Source organism: Danio aesculapii, chromosome 3, assembly GCF_903798145.1.
Source record: "Danio aesculapii chromosome 3, fDanAes4.1, whole genome shotgun sequence".
NCBI lineage: Eukaryota > Metazoa > Chordata > Actinopteri > Cypriniformes > Danionidae > Danio > Danio aesculapii.
Window position 1 is genome coordinate 59,804,724 of NC_079437.1, and position 14,680 is coordinate 59,819,403.

At 39.3% G+C, this 14,680-nt stretch overlaps 1 protein-coding gene across 1 annotated transcript in view; it reads left to right on the forward strand.

The window, feature by feature from the left end:
* Positions 1–14,680, forward strand: part of pecam1a (platelet and endothelial cell adhesion molecule 1a) — a 31,430-nt gene that overhangs the window by 13,617 nt on the left and 3,133 nt on the right. Inside the window, exons 7-13 of the mRNA XM_056452831.1 lie at positions 1,883–2,164; positions 2,943–3,218; positions 5,637–5,775; positions 5,867–5,946; positions 9,416–9,469; positions 9,555–9,620; positions 14,504–14,575. Coding sequence (XP_056308806.1) covers positions 1,883–2,164; positions 2,943–3,218; positions 5,637–5,775; positions 5,867–5,946; positions 9,416–9,469; positions 9,555–9,620; positions 14,504–14,575 — 969 coding nt within the window. The remainder of the gene's footprint in view (positions 1–1,882; positions 2,165–2,942; positions 3,219–5,636; positions 5,776–5,866; positions 5,947–9,415; positions 9,470–9,554; positions 9,621–14,503; positions 14,576–14,680) is intronic.

Genomic DNA, 14,680 nt, shown 5'->3' on the forward strand with positions numbered 1-14,680 from the left:
TAGTAATCAGGTAAATTGGTTAAATGATGTGATTTGAAACAGGTGATGACAACAGGTGATTGTAATAATGATCTGGCCTACAAATATGTAAGAAAAGCAATGTTCCTCTAAGAAAGAGGGGAAGACATTTGGATATTTCACCTTCAACAACAATGCATAACATATGTAAAAGATTCAAGGAATCTGGAGGAATTTCAGTGCGTAAAGGACAAGGACGCAAGCGTAAGCTAAACTACCGTGATCTCCAATACCTCAGGCGGCACTGCATCAAGAATCCTTCATTTATAAGTGCTATCACCACATGGGCTTAAAACTACTTTGACAAACTTTTGTCAAGTACCACAATACGTAGTTACATCCACAACTGCCAGTTAAAACTCTACTGTGCCAAAAGGAAGCCCTATGGTAACAGTGTCCAGAAGCGCCATTGACTTCTCTGGGCTCGGAGGCATTTGGGATGGATCATCACACAGTGGAAACATGTACTGTGGTCAGGCAATTTGTTGGAGAAATGGACTCAGTGTCTGCGCACCAAAGAAAAAACGGATCATCCAGACTGTTACCAGCAACAAGTCCAAAAGTCAAGGTCTGTCATGGTATTGGGTTGTGTCAGTGCCCTTGGCCAAGGTAATTTGCACTTCTGTGATGCACCATTAATGCTGCAAAGTACAGAGAGATTTTGGAGCACAATATGCTGCCTTTTTTTCCAGGTACGCCCATGCATATTCCAACAAGACAATGCAAAACCACATTCTGCACACATTACAAAGTCCTGGCTGCAGAGGAAGAGGATTCAGGTACTTGACTGGTCTGCCTGCAGTCCTGACCTGTCTCCAACAGAGAATATGTGGCCCCGGTGACCCCTTACTGTTGCCCACCTTAAGACATGTTTGCAGGAAGAATGGAACAAAATTACACCTGAAACACTTCATCACTTCATGTTTCCAGTCCCTCAATGTCTTTTAAGCGTTGTGAAAAGGAATGGTAACATTACAAAGTGGTAAATTCTCTACGGTTTGATCTTTTTTTAAAATATGTTGCAAGAAACAAAGTTGAAATATATGTTAAAAAATAATAAATCATGAGGAACACCTTAAATAATGTTTGCTGTATTGTCTGCAATAAAATACATGTCAAAGTTAATTTTGGTTGTACTTTTAGATAGGAAAACTCTTTGGTAATTGAATAAGCTAATGCTGTAACCTGATTCAATGGTCTATTCTAAGCTAAAAGTAATCCCTGGAGATCAGCTGAAGGGATTTAAAAAAAAAAAAATGGTAAAACCCAACTGTTGTAAAATGAGTCTGTAATGATCTGAGTGGGAATCGAACCCAGGTGTGGTTAGCAGTAGTTCTAACCAAGAGCAGAGGAGAGGAGGAACAAAGTTAGTCCACAACGTATAAATTCCCCAAAAAAAATACAATCTTTACTGAAGAGAACTTTACAAAAATGAGACAATATATCTCTCTACAGCCAGGGTTGAAAAAGTACAACAAAAATAGGAAAGCCGAGCTTCCTAAAATACATAGAAAATAAAATAGACACGAGGGTCTCAGAACAATCAAATAGGAATATAGCAAGCAAAAAGGCTTGAGAATAACTTAACTGGACGAGGCAGCAAGAGATAGAGTTCAGGACTGAACACAGAGCAGGATACGAAGCATTCTTGTATAGAGCAAAGAACAGGTGGTGGTGAATAGGCTGATTACAGGGGAGTTTAGAGGAACAAGACTCACTACCGCCATCTAATGTTGAGGAGTATAGGGCAATATCTGCGCCCCCTGGTGGGTTAGAGGACGTGATAAAGAGTCTCTTTTCCCAAAAAATTGGGATTTCTATAATAGTTTTATCATGCATTTAATTTTCTGTCCTTCTTTTCCAGTACCTGTTTCAGTGCCAGTCTTGAGTGCTGTTGGTAAAGTGGTTGTTGGTCGACCTTTTAAGGTTTTGTGTGAGGCTAAGAACGGAACGCTTCCAATAACCTACACCTTACTGAAGGGCCGTACTCCAGTGGATAACAGAGTTGTCAATGGAACTGAAAGAGCAATCTTTACCATCACCTCCATTAGTTTTCCAGGGGAGATTGACAGCTTCACATGTTTGGCTTATAACCGCGGCCCAAGGTTCATTAGGACCAGCGACACTCTAACAGCACCAGTCATAGGTGAGAGAAATACTTCCTACTTTATCATTTGTTTGCCTAATGCTGTTATTTTTAAAAGTTTAGAGATGCATGTTGCTGTTTTTACATGATCTTAATTAAATGCTCTTATCACTGATAGACTTTTGAGCCAGGTCCCATTCTTGGTGACCGATTTTATTCCTGTTCATCAAAGCCTACAAGATAAATAAATAAATAAATATATATATATACCCTACTGAAAAAACAGCTCAAACCAGCCTAGGCTGGTTGGCTGGTTTTAGCTGGTCAACCAGTCTGGTTTTAGAGGGGTTTTGGCCATTTCCAGGATGGTTTCCAGCCTGGTCTTAGCTGGTCAGGGTGGAAAATGACCAGCTAAAACCAGCTTGACCAGCCTAGCCAGGCTGGGAGCCCAGCCAAAACCAGCTATGTCCAGCTTAAACCAGGCTGGTCAAGCTGGTTTTAGCTGGATTTAGCTGGTCATTTTCCAGCCTGACCAGTTAGGACCAGGCTGGAAATGACTGGAAACCAGCCTGTAAATGGCCAAAACCCATCTAAAACGAGGCTGGTCAACCAGCTAAAACCAGCCAACCAGCCCAGGCTGGTTTAAGCTTGATTTTTCAGCAGGGTATATATATATATATATATATATATATATATATATATATATATATACAAAGCAATAAGCCAACCACACAGTTTTAACATCATTTATTAAAATCACTCTACCTAACTCCCGATATGTTCGATTTCAAACACAAACTTGGCTAATATACCTACAATATCTCTGTATGTTGGTCAGTTCCAGTCTCGGAGCCATTGCTGAAGCCCCAGGAGATAACGGTGACCGAGGGCTCGGATCTGGTCCTCACCTGCAGTGTCCAGGAGGGCTCTTACCCAATCACCTTTACCTGGTACCATAACAAGCTTCTTCTGCCTTACTCCAGACAAGAGGTCCAATCCTCAAAAGGAAGTCACATCGTCAAAATGATCGCGCGAGACCAAAGAGGAGACTACCACTGTGAGGCGTCCAATCAAGCCCTCGAAACCAAACAGAGTAAACCAGCTAGAGTTGGAGGTATATTTGAATTAGCGCACCACCAATAACATAGACTGAAAATTTTTTAATAATATCAACCCCGTCACAGAGAGATATCCATAACAGAGATATCCATAATTATTATATATGCACATTTTGCTTATGCATTTTAATACAACTAATATGGTTTATCCTAAAACTTTAGCTTGAAAAACTATCAAGTTGGCAAACATATTTAAGATCCCTGCAGTCAACAGTGTAACCACTTTAAAGACTGATCCAAGCCAGTAAAAAGCTTTAAAGTTGATCCTGTGGTCTGTGGTTGGTAATAGCACGATACTAGCATGATTCTAGCATGAATTAGCATGTTGTTAGCATGACTATAGCATGAATTAGCATGTAACAAGTATGATTCTAGCATGAATTAGCATGTTGTTAGCATGTTTGTAACATTGATTAGCATGTAACTAGCATGATTCTAGAATGAATTATCATGTTGTTAGCATGACTATAGCATGAATTAGCATGTAACAAGTATGATTCTAGCATGAATTAGCATGTTGTTAGCATGTTTGTAACATTGATAAGCACGTAACTAGCATGATTCTAGAATGAATTAGCATGTTGTTATCATGATTCCAGTATGAATAAGCGCATTGTTGGCATGATTCCTACATGAATTAACATGTTGTTAGCATGATTCCAACATGAATCAGCATGTTGATAACATGTTTCTAGCATGAATTAGCATGTTGTTAGCATGACTATAACATGAATTAGCATATAACAAACATTCTAGCATGAATTAGCATGTTGTTAGCATGTTTGTAACATTGATTAGCATGTAACTAGCATGATTCTAGAATGAATTAGCATGTTGTTAGCATGATTCCAGTATAAATTAGCACGTTGTTAGAATGATTCCTACATGAATTAACATGTTGTTAGCATGATTCTAATATAAATTAGCATGTTGTTACCATGAGTCTAGTACAAATCACCATGTTATTGGCATGACTCCAACATGAATTAGCATGTTGTTAACATGTTTTTAGCATAAATTAGCATGCTGTTAGCATGTTTCTAACATGAATTAGCATGTTGTTAGCATGTTTTAGCATGTACCTAGCATGATTTTAACATGTTGTTATCATGATTTTAGCATGAGTCAGCTTGTTTCTAGCATAAATTAGCATGTTGTTAGCATGTGGTAGCATGACTAGCATGTTGCTAGCATGTTTCTATCAAGAATAGCCTGTCAGTAGGTTGTTAACTATTAGCATGTGTTAGAACAGCTAGTCACAGTCTATGGGACAGTTGCTAGGGTGTTATAAGTGGTTGTTGGGCATGGCTAGTAAGTTTAAAGGTCATCAGTGATTGGCTGCTGGCTAGACTGAGTTGAATGATGCCAGACTCTAGTCCAGGGGTGTCCAAACTCGGCCCTGGAGGGCCGGTGTCCTGCAGATTTTAGCTCCAACTTGCCTCAACACACCTGCACGGATGTTTCTAGAAAGCCTAGTAAGTGCTTGATTAGCTAGCCCAGGTGTGTCTGATTGGGGTTGGAACTAAACTTTGCAGGACACCGGCCCTCCAGGACCGAGCTTGGACATGCCTGCTCTAGTCTGTAAGACAGCCTGATGCAGAGTTATGAGCTCAAAAAGGTTGATCCAATGTTAAATCAATGACAGTCTTTTACAATGGAAGTCTATAGGACAGTTGCTAAGGTGTTAAATTTGGCTGCTAGAGAGTGGCTAGTGGCTATGAGCTCACAAATTGTGACCCAATATGAAGTCTATGGGATTTTTCAAAATTTTCTGGGTTGTTTTTCGGAAAACTGAAAGTTGAATGAGTTGGAAAAGATACTGAAAAAAAACAGCTTAAACCAGCCTAGGCTGGTTGGCTGATTTTAGCTGGTTGACCAGCCTAGTTTTAGAGGGGTTTTGGCCATTTCCAGGCTGGTGTCCAGCTATTTCCAGCCTGGTCTTAGCTGGTCAGGCTGGGAGATGACCAGCTTGACCAGCCTAGCCAGGCTGGGAGCCCAGCTATGTCCAGCTTAAACCATGCTGGTCAAGCTGGTTTTAGCTGGTCATTTTCTAGCCTGACCAGCTAAGACCAGGCTGGAAATGGCTGGAAACCCGTCTAAAACCAGCCAACCAGCTTAGGCTGGTTTAAGCTGGATTTTTCAGCAGGGACAGATTTAACATGATACCTTGTTTCTGTTAAGTGACAAGACTTTTGTCTAAGCAAAGTCAGACCTTACTGGCCTAATTAAATCATTAAAAATCAAGCCATGATCATATTTTATTCTGGTCAAATTAGCATTAAACGTTTCATTACAAATAACCTGCAAACAACAGTGCATTAAATCAAAGCATTAAACATGTTTAGCTACAAGCATGAGTATATTCCTGTCATCAAACTGCTAATAAATGTTGATTATTTTGTGTGTTCTTACAGTCAGTTTAGCGCTGTGGAAGAAAGCTCTTATCGGGGTCCTCTGTATCCTGCTGTTGGTGGCGATTGTCATAGTCCTGACAGTCTTTTTAAAGAAAACGTCACATCCGCGCAGAAAAAAGCAAGCGACTGAGTTATCAGTGTAAGAGAGCCCTCCATTTCTGTTTAACATCTACGTCCATTCACATTTGATTGTGTATCAGTTCTGTTGCATTAATACTTTTTATTTTCAGCAAACCTTCAAGACCCAAATCAGGAGACCCCATGAGAATGAGCCTCACACTAGATATTGAAGACAACACTGTTCTCAATGGTAACTCTTCATCATCACATTAATATTAATACAGTCCATAGGGCTCATTTTGAACCTGTTGTGTGTATTAGGAAAGACGCTACAAAAAAAGCTCAATAACAGATAACACCATACTTTTCTACACTGAAAAAATGATTAATTGGATTAAACAGTGATTAAACGATTGATATGGGCTGAATTTAAAGAAACAAATTCAATTTAGCAATGTTTAACATAAGTTGTTTGTTTAAATTCATTTATTCATTTTCTTTTCGGCTTAGTCCATTTATTATTCTGGGGGTGGCCACAGCGGAATGAACCGCCAACTTATCCAGCATATGTTTTACGCAACGGATGCCCTTCTAGCTGCAACCCATCACTGGGAAACATCCATACACAGTCATTCACACTCATACACTACGGACAATTTAGGCTGCATTTACACTGCAGAACTTGATGGTCAATTTGTGACCTGTATCCGATCGTCTGCATTTACACAGCACACGGCAAAGGCTCAATGACCAGGAAAAAAGAGCGGGCGCTGACTAACAGCTGATAATAAAACAGTGCTTTTTTCTCTAATCTGTTCGCAGCTTTTATCAAGCTGTTTTACTATAGTTTATGACAGAAAGATTCGCATTTGTCCATCTTCTGTTGATATATAGGCTTTTTTAAACCAGTAGGCATCTTAATCTAATGTCCATGGCGTGATTTATGCACTTGATGAATGCACTAGTTTTATATTAGCTACTTTATATTGGTTAGTGGCGGACATTGCGCTCTCTCGCTCTCGTTAACATGCTTAAATACCTGTGCTATATGATAATATGAAAGCTGTTTAAGTCCTCGTGTATGAGATTTACGGTTTGCAACTCTGCTGAAGTCTGTTCTGAAATGAAAGTGTCAGACTTGACTTCTTTCGCTATGATTTTTAATGATGCGCGACTCGTATTGACAGGTCCGATCCGATGTACACTGTAGACACGAGGGCACAGATCCGATTCATATCGGATAAGTTTTCACATATGAACAAGGCCTGAATCTGATTTGACTAAATCGGAATCCATGTGATTTGCTTACACTTACATGGGCCATATCCGATCTGTGACACATGGGAGAAACAAATCGGAATTGGGTCACTTGAACAGTGCAGTGTTAGCGGCCTTAGATTACTCAATTCACCTATACCACATGTGTTTGGACTTGTGAGGTAAACCGGAGCCCCCGGAGGAAACCCACGCACACACAGGCGGAGAACTTGCAAGCTCCATACAGAAACGCCAACTGACCCAGCCGAGGCTTGAACTAGTGACCAGTGAGGCGATAGTGCTACCCTCTGCACCACCGTGATGCCCTTGTTTAAATTCAGCCCATATCAATTGTTTGCTACCACATATCTTAAATTTAGTACACCCAATGAATCATTATTTTGCAGTAAATTAAGATAGATGCACAACTGAAGGACAAAATGTCTGACATGTTATGCTTAAATATGCAAATAAGAAAAGAAAGAACTACACAAACATGCTAGATGATAAAGCAGTACCAGGTTTTGTTGTGCCTGCAGTACAAACACAGCTCTGTAATCTGCCATTTTTGTTGGTACCAGTTGTTGGTACCCCTGTACTAGATGATACCAACAACTGGTACCAACAAAAATGGCAGATTACAGAGCTGTGCTTGTACTGCAAGCACAACAAAACCAGGTACTGCTGTATCATCTAGCACAGTGTGAGGTTTGTTCTGTAGACAATCAAAAATACATTGCTTAAGAGGGCTAATAATGTTGACCTTTTAAAACTGCTTTTATTCTAGCCGAAATAAAACAAGACGGACTTTCTCTAGAAGAAAAAATATTATAGGAAATACTGTGAAAAATTCCTGAATCTGTTAAACACCATTTGGGAAATATCTGAACAAGAATAAATATTTCACAGGAGGGCGAACAACATTGCCGTCAACTGGCTATGAGGTAGCATTTGAAGATTTTTCCACTGCGTGACCTGTTATTAAGAGTGCCGTTTATTTATGAACTAATTTCGAGAGGATCCAGCCTGATCTCACGAGAAAACGGAAGTATTTTACGTTTTGACCGTTTAGTGGCTAATTTGTACGAATTCAGTCGTACGAAATTGTACGATTTTAAAAAGGAGGCGTGGCACCTAACCCCACCCCTAAACCCAACCGTCATTGGCGGATGGGCAAATCGTACTAAATTGTACGAATTAGACCGTAAGAATTAGCCACTAAATCAAAAAGTTACGAATTGCCGTGAGATTGTGTTGGAGGATCACGTGCTTATGGTTGAACAAGGCTGGTACCACATCAGCTTGTATATTGCACCAATCAGACGATTACTGACACACTATAAATAACCAGACTTTTCCGCTCCAATCATCTTCGTCTGGAAGAATCCCCCCTTCCGCTTCCACTGTCTAAAGACATACACCATAAGTGTAACGTTGAGTGGATGCTGACAAGGGAGTGAGGATCCAAACGTAGGTTTTATTAGCAGAAATAGTCAGGCAAGCAATGGTCAACACAGGGGCAAACAGGTGTATACAGGCAATCGCGGTCGATAAACAGGCAGATGGTCAATAGGCAGGAAGCAGACAACGTAAAACAAACAAGACAAGGGTCTAAAACATGGCAGGACAAGGCAAGAGAAAACGCACCATAATGTTAACAGTTTAACAAGACTCAGCCCTGATCTATGTGTGTGTGCGCTGTATAAATAGTTCATGTAATCAGTCTTTGACAATCCTCTGGCTATGTGAATGTAATCAGTCAGGATCAGGAACCGGTTGTGTGTGGTGCATGACTGGATCTTGTATTCCATAAATGGCGGATCTACAAATCCGTTGGCGATCTGCCGCCGCTAGATCGCTGATAATCATAACAATATGTAAATTGACTTCTCCAAAGTAGCATCTTATGTTAATTTATGTTAAAGAGCACCTATTATGCAAAAATGACTTTCATAAGGGGTTTAAACACAAGTGTGCAGCAACAGTCTGTGAAAATAACCAGCATCTAATGGTAAAAATGTATTAATTTTATTTTTTATAATCACACTTGATAGAAACAGTCTGCAGAAACACTTTGATTTACATTCTCCCTTTGTTTGATGTCATCAGAAGGGAAAAGCCCCGCCCACTACTCACCATCTCTCCCTCATTAGCATAGGACGTTAGTCTTTTTTTGAATCTGCCACTCTGCTCACACGACATTTCTAGCTCCGCCCTCTTTTGAAAAGAGCACAATCTCATTTGAATTTAAAGCGACAGTCACCAAAATTGCACAATATAGATCAAAGCCTATAAAGGGTCAGTTTCAAAGACTTATGAACCATTATTTGTTTGGTATTTTGAGTTTAAACTTCACACTCTAAGGAAATCAGTCTTATTTTACATAGGGGGCAGAATAGGTCCCCTTTAAATCATACTACAAAAATGTATCTTATAATACTGGTTTTGTTCGTGCCTTACAGGAACTCCCTGTGTGATGGGCAGAAATGTGTGGAGTGAAAATGCATCTGGTTCAGGTAGAGATCATGATGATGAACAACAGGATGATGTCTGTGTGAAGTGAGTTATTCTGATGATAGCGTCTGCTTTAAATCACACTAGATTCTGACGATCACACTGATGAGGAGTCCGAGCTGGTTCAACCAGAGCAAGCAGATCCCAGCAGAGGTTAGAGCTTCACAGATTGTTAATGATCAATAAATCCCTCAAATGCTTGTAATTCAACTGCCAAAAGTAGACACACTTGGTACTACTTGCATGTTCTCCCCGTGTTCGCATATGTTTCCTTGGGTGCGCTGGTTTCCCTCACAGTCCAAAGACATGCGGTACTGACCTCATTCTGTGGAAGGGCGCTTGTTTTTGTAATTGTTTTAGAACTTCCAATTGAGTCGCCTATGGGAGAAATGACTAGTGTGCTCATAATTAAACATAAAAAGTTGAATAATATAATAAGAAAACATCCAAAACAGGCTCATTTGCGAAAACGTAGCCCTGCGGACGTTTCTGGAGACAGCGAATTACGTAGGCGGAGGTACGTATGGCTGCATTTAATTTCTTTAAACGAACGCTACAGGGCGGTGTGACGCCATTCCTTTTCACGCTTACCAGCTCACTGCTTACCTTTGTATGGACGACATTCCGGCCGCAACCAGTTTGTCCCGTTAGCGCCCCACTTCCGTCGGCGGATTTGAGATGCAAAGAGGAGTTGACCACAAAGACGGGGGTTCGAGTCCGGTGAAGAGCGGTTCCAGAAAGCAGGCAAGACAAAAACAGAATCCAAAAAGCAAACAAGTGAACAGCAGGGTGAGGATGTGCTAAAAAAAAAAATCAGACGAGGGCTTTTATTTTTTTGGATTGCTTTTGAAACGTGTTGGTTGGGTTCAGGGAAGTGGGTGGGCGCAGGTCAATCAATAAAATTGGTTGGGTTTAGGGAAGGAGGAGGGTGGGTCAGACGATCGTTCGCTCAGTCAGTCAGAAAGTCTGTCCAAAAGTGAGTCGACAGCGGCCTCTGGTGGGTTTACGCGAGAACAGCAGGCGCTAATGGCAGTCGCGAGGGAAATTTCAGATCTCGAAAAGCGTACACGGTGACCTCTGGCGGATTCGCGAAAACAAAAACTGCAGAAAAACGTGCCGCCGGGACGTATTTCGTGGTCTCCAGAAACATCCGTGGAGGTACGTTTTCAGAATGAGCCTGGGTTGAAAACATCAGTTTGTAAGCTTAATGAGCTGTTTTTAACGTCTAAAAATCAATAGAAATGAATGGTCGCACTACTTTGATGGTCCGTTTGTTGAATTTACGTTACATGCCAATTAATTCTCATTAGATTATAAGTAGACTGTTAGGTTGGGGTTAGGGTTAGTGTAAGATTACGTGTATTTGCCAAGTTTCTTATAATCAGTTAAGCAGACAGTCTACTAATACTCAAATGGACCATCAAAATAAAGTGTTCCCAAAAGAAGAAGACCGGAAGTTTCCAGCCCAAAAAATTCCAATGACTGTGACCGCTTGTACGCAAAGAACAAGGTCAATAGTCGAATTGGGTAAACTAAACTGGCTGTAGTGTATGAGTGTGTGTGTGAATGAAAGCGTGTATGTGTATTCAGAGTGTATTTGGTGTACTCTCAGTTCTTGCTTGCGACTGGAAGGCCTAAAACATACTCCAGAGTAATTGGTGGTTCATCCCTCTGTGGAGACCCCTGATAAAGCCAAAGGAATATAAATGAGTGACAAAAATCATAGGTTTTGCTCACTCAAGTTCATTATTTCAATTGTAAATGAGAGAAACTTTTGACACATTTAGACGTGCGAACGATCCCGTAAACAACAATGGAGGACATAAAGCAGATCCTGTTCTTCTTCTTCTGTGTCATGTTTTGGCTGTGTATTTAAAAATGCTGCTTCGTGTGTTGTTGTTCTCAAGACTTGTAGCATATAATAGTACCAATTTCCTGTAAACCAATCAGCGTACAGCAGCGAGTCTAGCTCCACCCCTTTTGGCTCCATATCACACTTTCAGTCCCAAAAAGTGTCACAGTATGGTTAGTTATTGTTTGTACATCTGATAGCGGAAATGAAAATAAACAAATGCACAGGGCTTCATTTGTGCCGGAAGACTTTCCTGCACCAATGAAAGACATTCTTCCTGCCCTGCAGTTTGCATATATTTCATAAAAAGCTTGTATTATAGCGACAGTGCCCCCTTTAAAATAAAAATATATATATTATGTAATATTTTTTAAATCCATGCCAGGTTTTCTAAGGTTTATTTCCAAAGTAGCAAACAACTTCTGTCATTAATGGATTCATGGCTTTGTGTGTGATTTGACTGGTTTATGGTCCATTTTAAACCCTGGGCTTGATAGTGAGAATGGCATTATCTTGATTTTCTGTGGCATTGCAGTCTTGAATACATTTTTATTGTTTTTAATTTGACCCACTAAAAAAGTTTTGTATAATTGGCTTAATTTCTGTTGAATAGAGTTCATAATAGCCTACATTGTATTACAGTTTATTCACCATTCACGTAGGTGGATTCCCTGTGTTTTGCATTGCATCAAATGATGGTGCGCCACTTCTTCCACCAATTTCAATGTGCTCTTGAGTTTTTGCACACTTGCTTGAGCTCTGATACAGTTTATCTACAAAGCGCCACAGTGCTTGTGTGCTCTGCGCTTCTCCGAGGTGATTACTATTCTGCCGAAATGTGTATAATGAATTCAAAATGTGAAGCTGATTGTTTTCTTGTCACATGCGCTTGCGGCATTCCTGTTCTCTTGCTCTGGGCGTGCATGGAAAAAGCGAGCGTGTTGCTCTCTATTGGTCTGCATTTGAAATAATGAACTTGTGCACATAAAAGATGCCATATGAGATGCACTTTACAAAGACTGTTCAATATTCAGCTTAGCTGGGACTGAAGACACCAATTGATAAAGCGTTTCAAGAGTTATTTGTCCTATTCTTCCTGCAAACAAGTCTCAAGGCGGGTGACAGTACACAGTCTTTTTGTGCTTCAAAATGCGCCACATATTCTCTATTGGAAACAGGTCAGGACTGCAGACAGGCCAGTCAATTACCTGTATCCTTAATAATGTTTGTTGTATTGTCTGCAATGAAACACAAGTCAAAGCAAATTTAGAAATCCCTATTTTCTTATTTTATTTGCGTTTTCTATACTGTCCCAACTTTTTTTGATTTGGGGTTGTAAAATAAACCATTTACTGCCCCCATCTTCAATTCCTGCCAGAACCGGGAATTAAACCTGCAATTTTTCAGTTACAAATCCAACTCCCTAACCATTAGGCCACATTTTAACACCCCAAATTTGTTCTTGAAATTTACAAACTAAGCACAGTGTGACGACCCAACACAATCACAATATTGTTTGTCTATATATAGAGATTGTATTTTTCTATGCCGAGTATCAGATTTGTACAATCTATATAGCTACAGCCACTAAAAAAAAAATTAATTTGTATTTGTCATAATATATATATATATTGCATTTGTCTATACCGACACTAAGCCACGATTGGTCTGTGGTAGTTTTTGGTGTGTGACAGCAAGAGGTCAATTTGTATGCTAAAAAATATTGTTTCGTTTAAAAATTAAAAACATTGTTTTTGTTTATATTTCCCTATATATGAACATTGCATTTGTCTATACCGTGTATTAGATTTGCACAATCCATATAGCTACAGCCACTAAGCCACAATTGGTCTGTGGCAGTTTTCTGATGTGACTTAGCGAAGGCTAAATTTCTAAAAATGCTTTTTAAATATATTGATACATTTTAAAAATTAAAAATATCGTGTTTGTCTATATTTGTCTATATAAAAACATTGTTTTTGTCTATACCGAGTATCAGATTTGCACAATCCATATAGCTAAAATCGCTAAGCCTAAAAACCATTGGTCTGTGGCAGTTTTCGGGTGTGGCTTAGCAAAGGGTCTAATTTCAATTTGCATTCTAAAAATATTGTTGCATTCAAAAATGAAAAACATTGTATTTGTCTATATATAAACATTGCATTTGTCTATACCGAGTATTAGATTTGCACTATAGTCAGTAAGGAACGATTGCTCTGTGGCAGTTTTTGCTGTGTGACTTAGCGAGAGATTAATTTACATGCAAAAAAAATATTGTTACATTTAAAATTTAAAAACATTGTATTTGTCTATATTCGCCTATATATGAACATTGCATTTGTCTATACCGAGTATCAGATTTGTACAATCCATATAGCTACAGCCACTAAGCCACAATTGGTCAGTGGCAGTTTAGGATGTGACTTAGCGAAGGCTCAGTTTCAATTTGCATTCTAAAAAATATTGTAAACATTTAAAAATGAAAAACATTGTATTTGCCTATATATGTCTATATATAAACACTGCATCTGTCTATACCGAGTATTAGATTTACAAATGTCTAATTTTACAAATGTAAATTAGATTTACAAATGTCTAATTTCAATTTGCATTCTAAAAAACAGTGTTAAATTTACAAATGAAAAACACTGTATTTGGCTATATTTGTCTATATATCCGATTTGCACAATCCATATAGCCACAGTCGCTAAGCTACGATTGGTCTGTGGCAGTTTTCAGGAGTGGCTAAGCGAAGGGTCTAATTTCAATTTGCATTCTAAATAATAGTTACATTTCAAAAAATGAAAAACAGTGTATTTGTCTATATTTGCCTATATATATAAACATATTTGTCTATACCGAGTTTTAGATTTGCACTACAGTCACTAAGCCACAATTGGTCTGTGGCAGTTTTTGGTGTGTGACAGCGAGAAGCTAATTTGCATGCTAAAAATATTGTTACATTTTAAAAATGAAAAACGTTGTATTTGTCTATATATAAACACTGCATTTGCCTATGCTGAGTATCAGATTTACACTACAGTCGCTAAGTCACGATTGGTCCGTGGTGGTTTTCAGGTTGTGCCTTAGCGAAGGCTCAAATTCAATTTGCTTTGTAATATATATGGTTACATTTAAAAACGAGAAACATTATATTTGTCTATATATTTTTTTCTTTCATTAGAAATTCCCATGCCGAAAAGCACAGAGGCTGAATACATCATCCAGCACACAGAAGTCCAGGTGTCGACACCAGGTGAGTTCAGATATACACAAACACAGCATGACAACACTCAAAGAGACGCGCAGGCATTGTTCATAAGCGTAAAGTGTTTTTCATCCAGCATGAGATGCGAGGTGG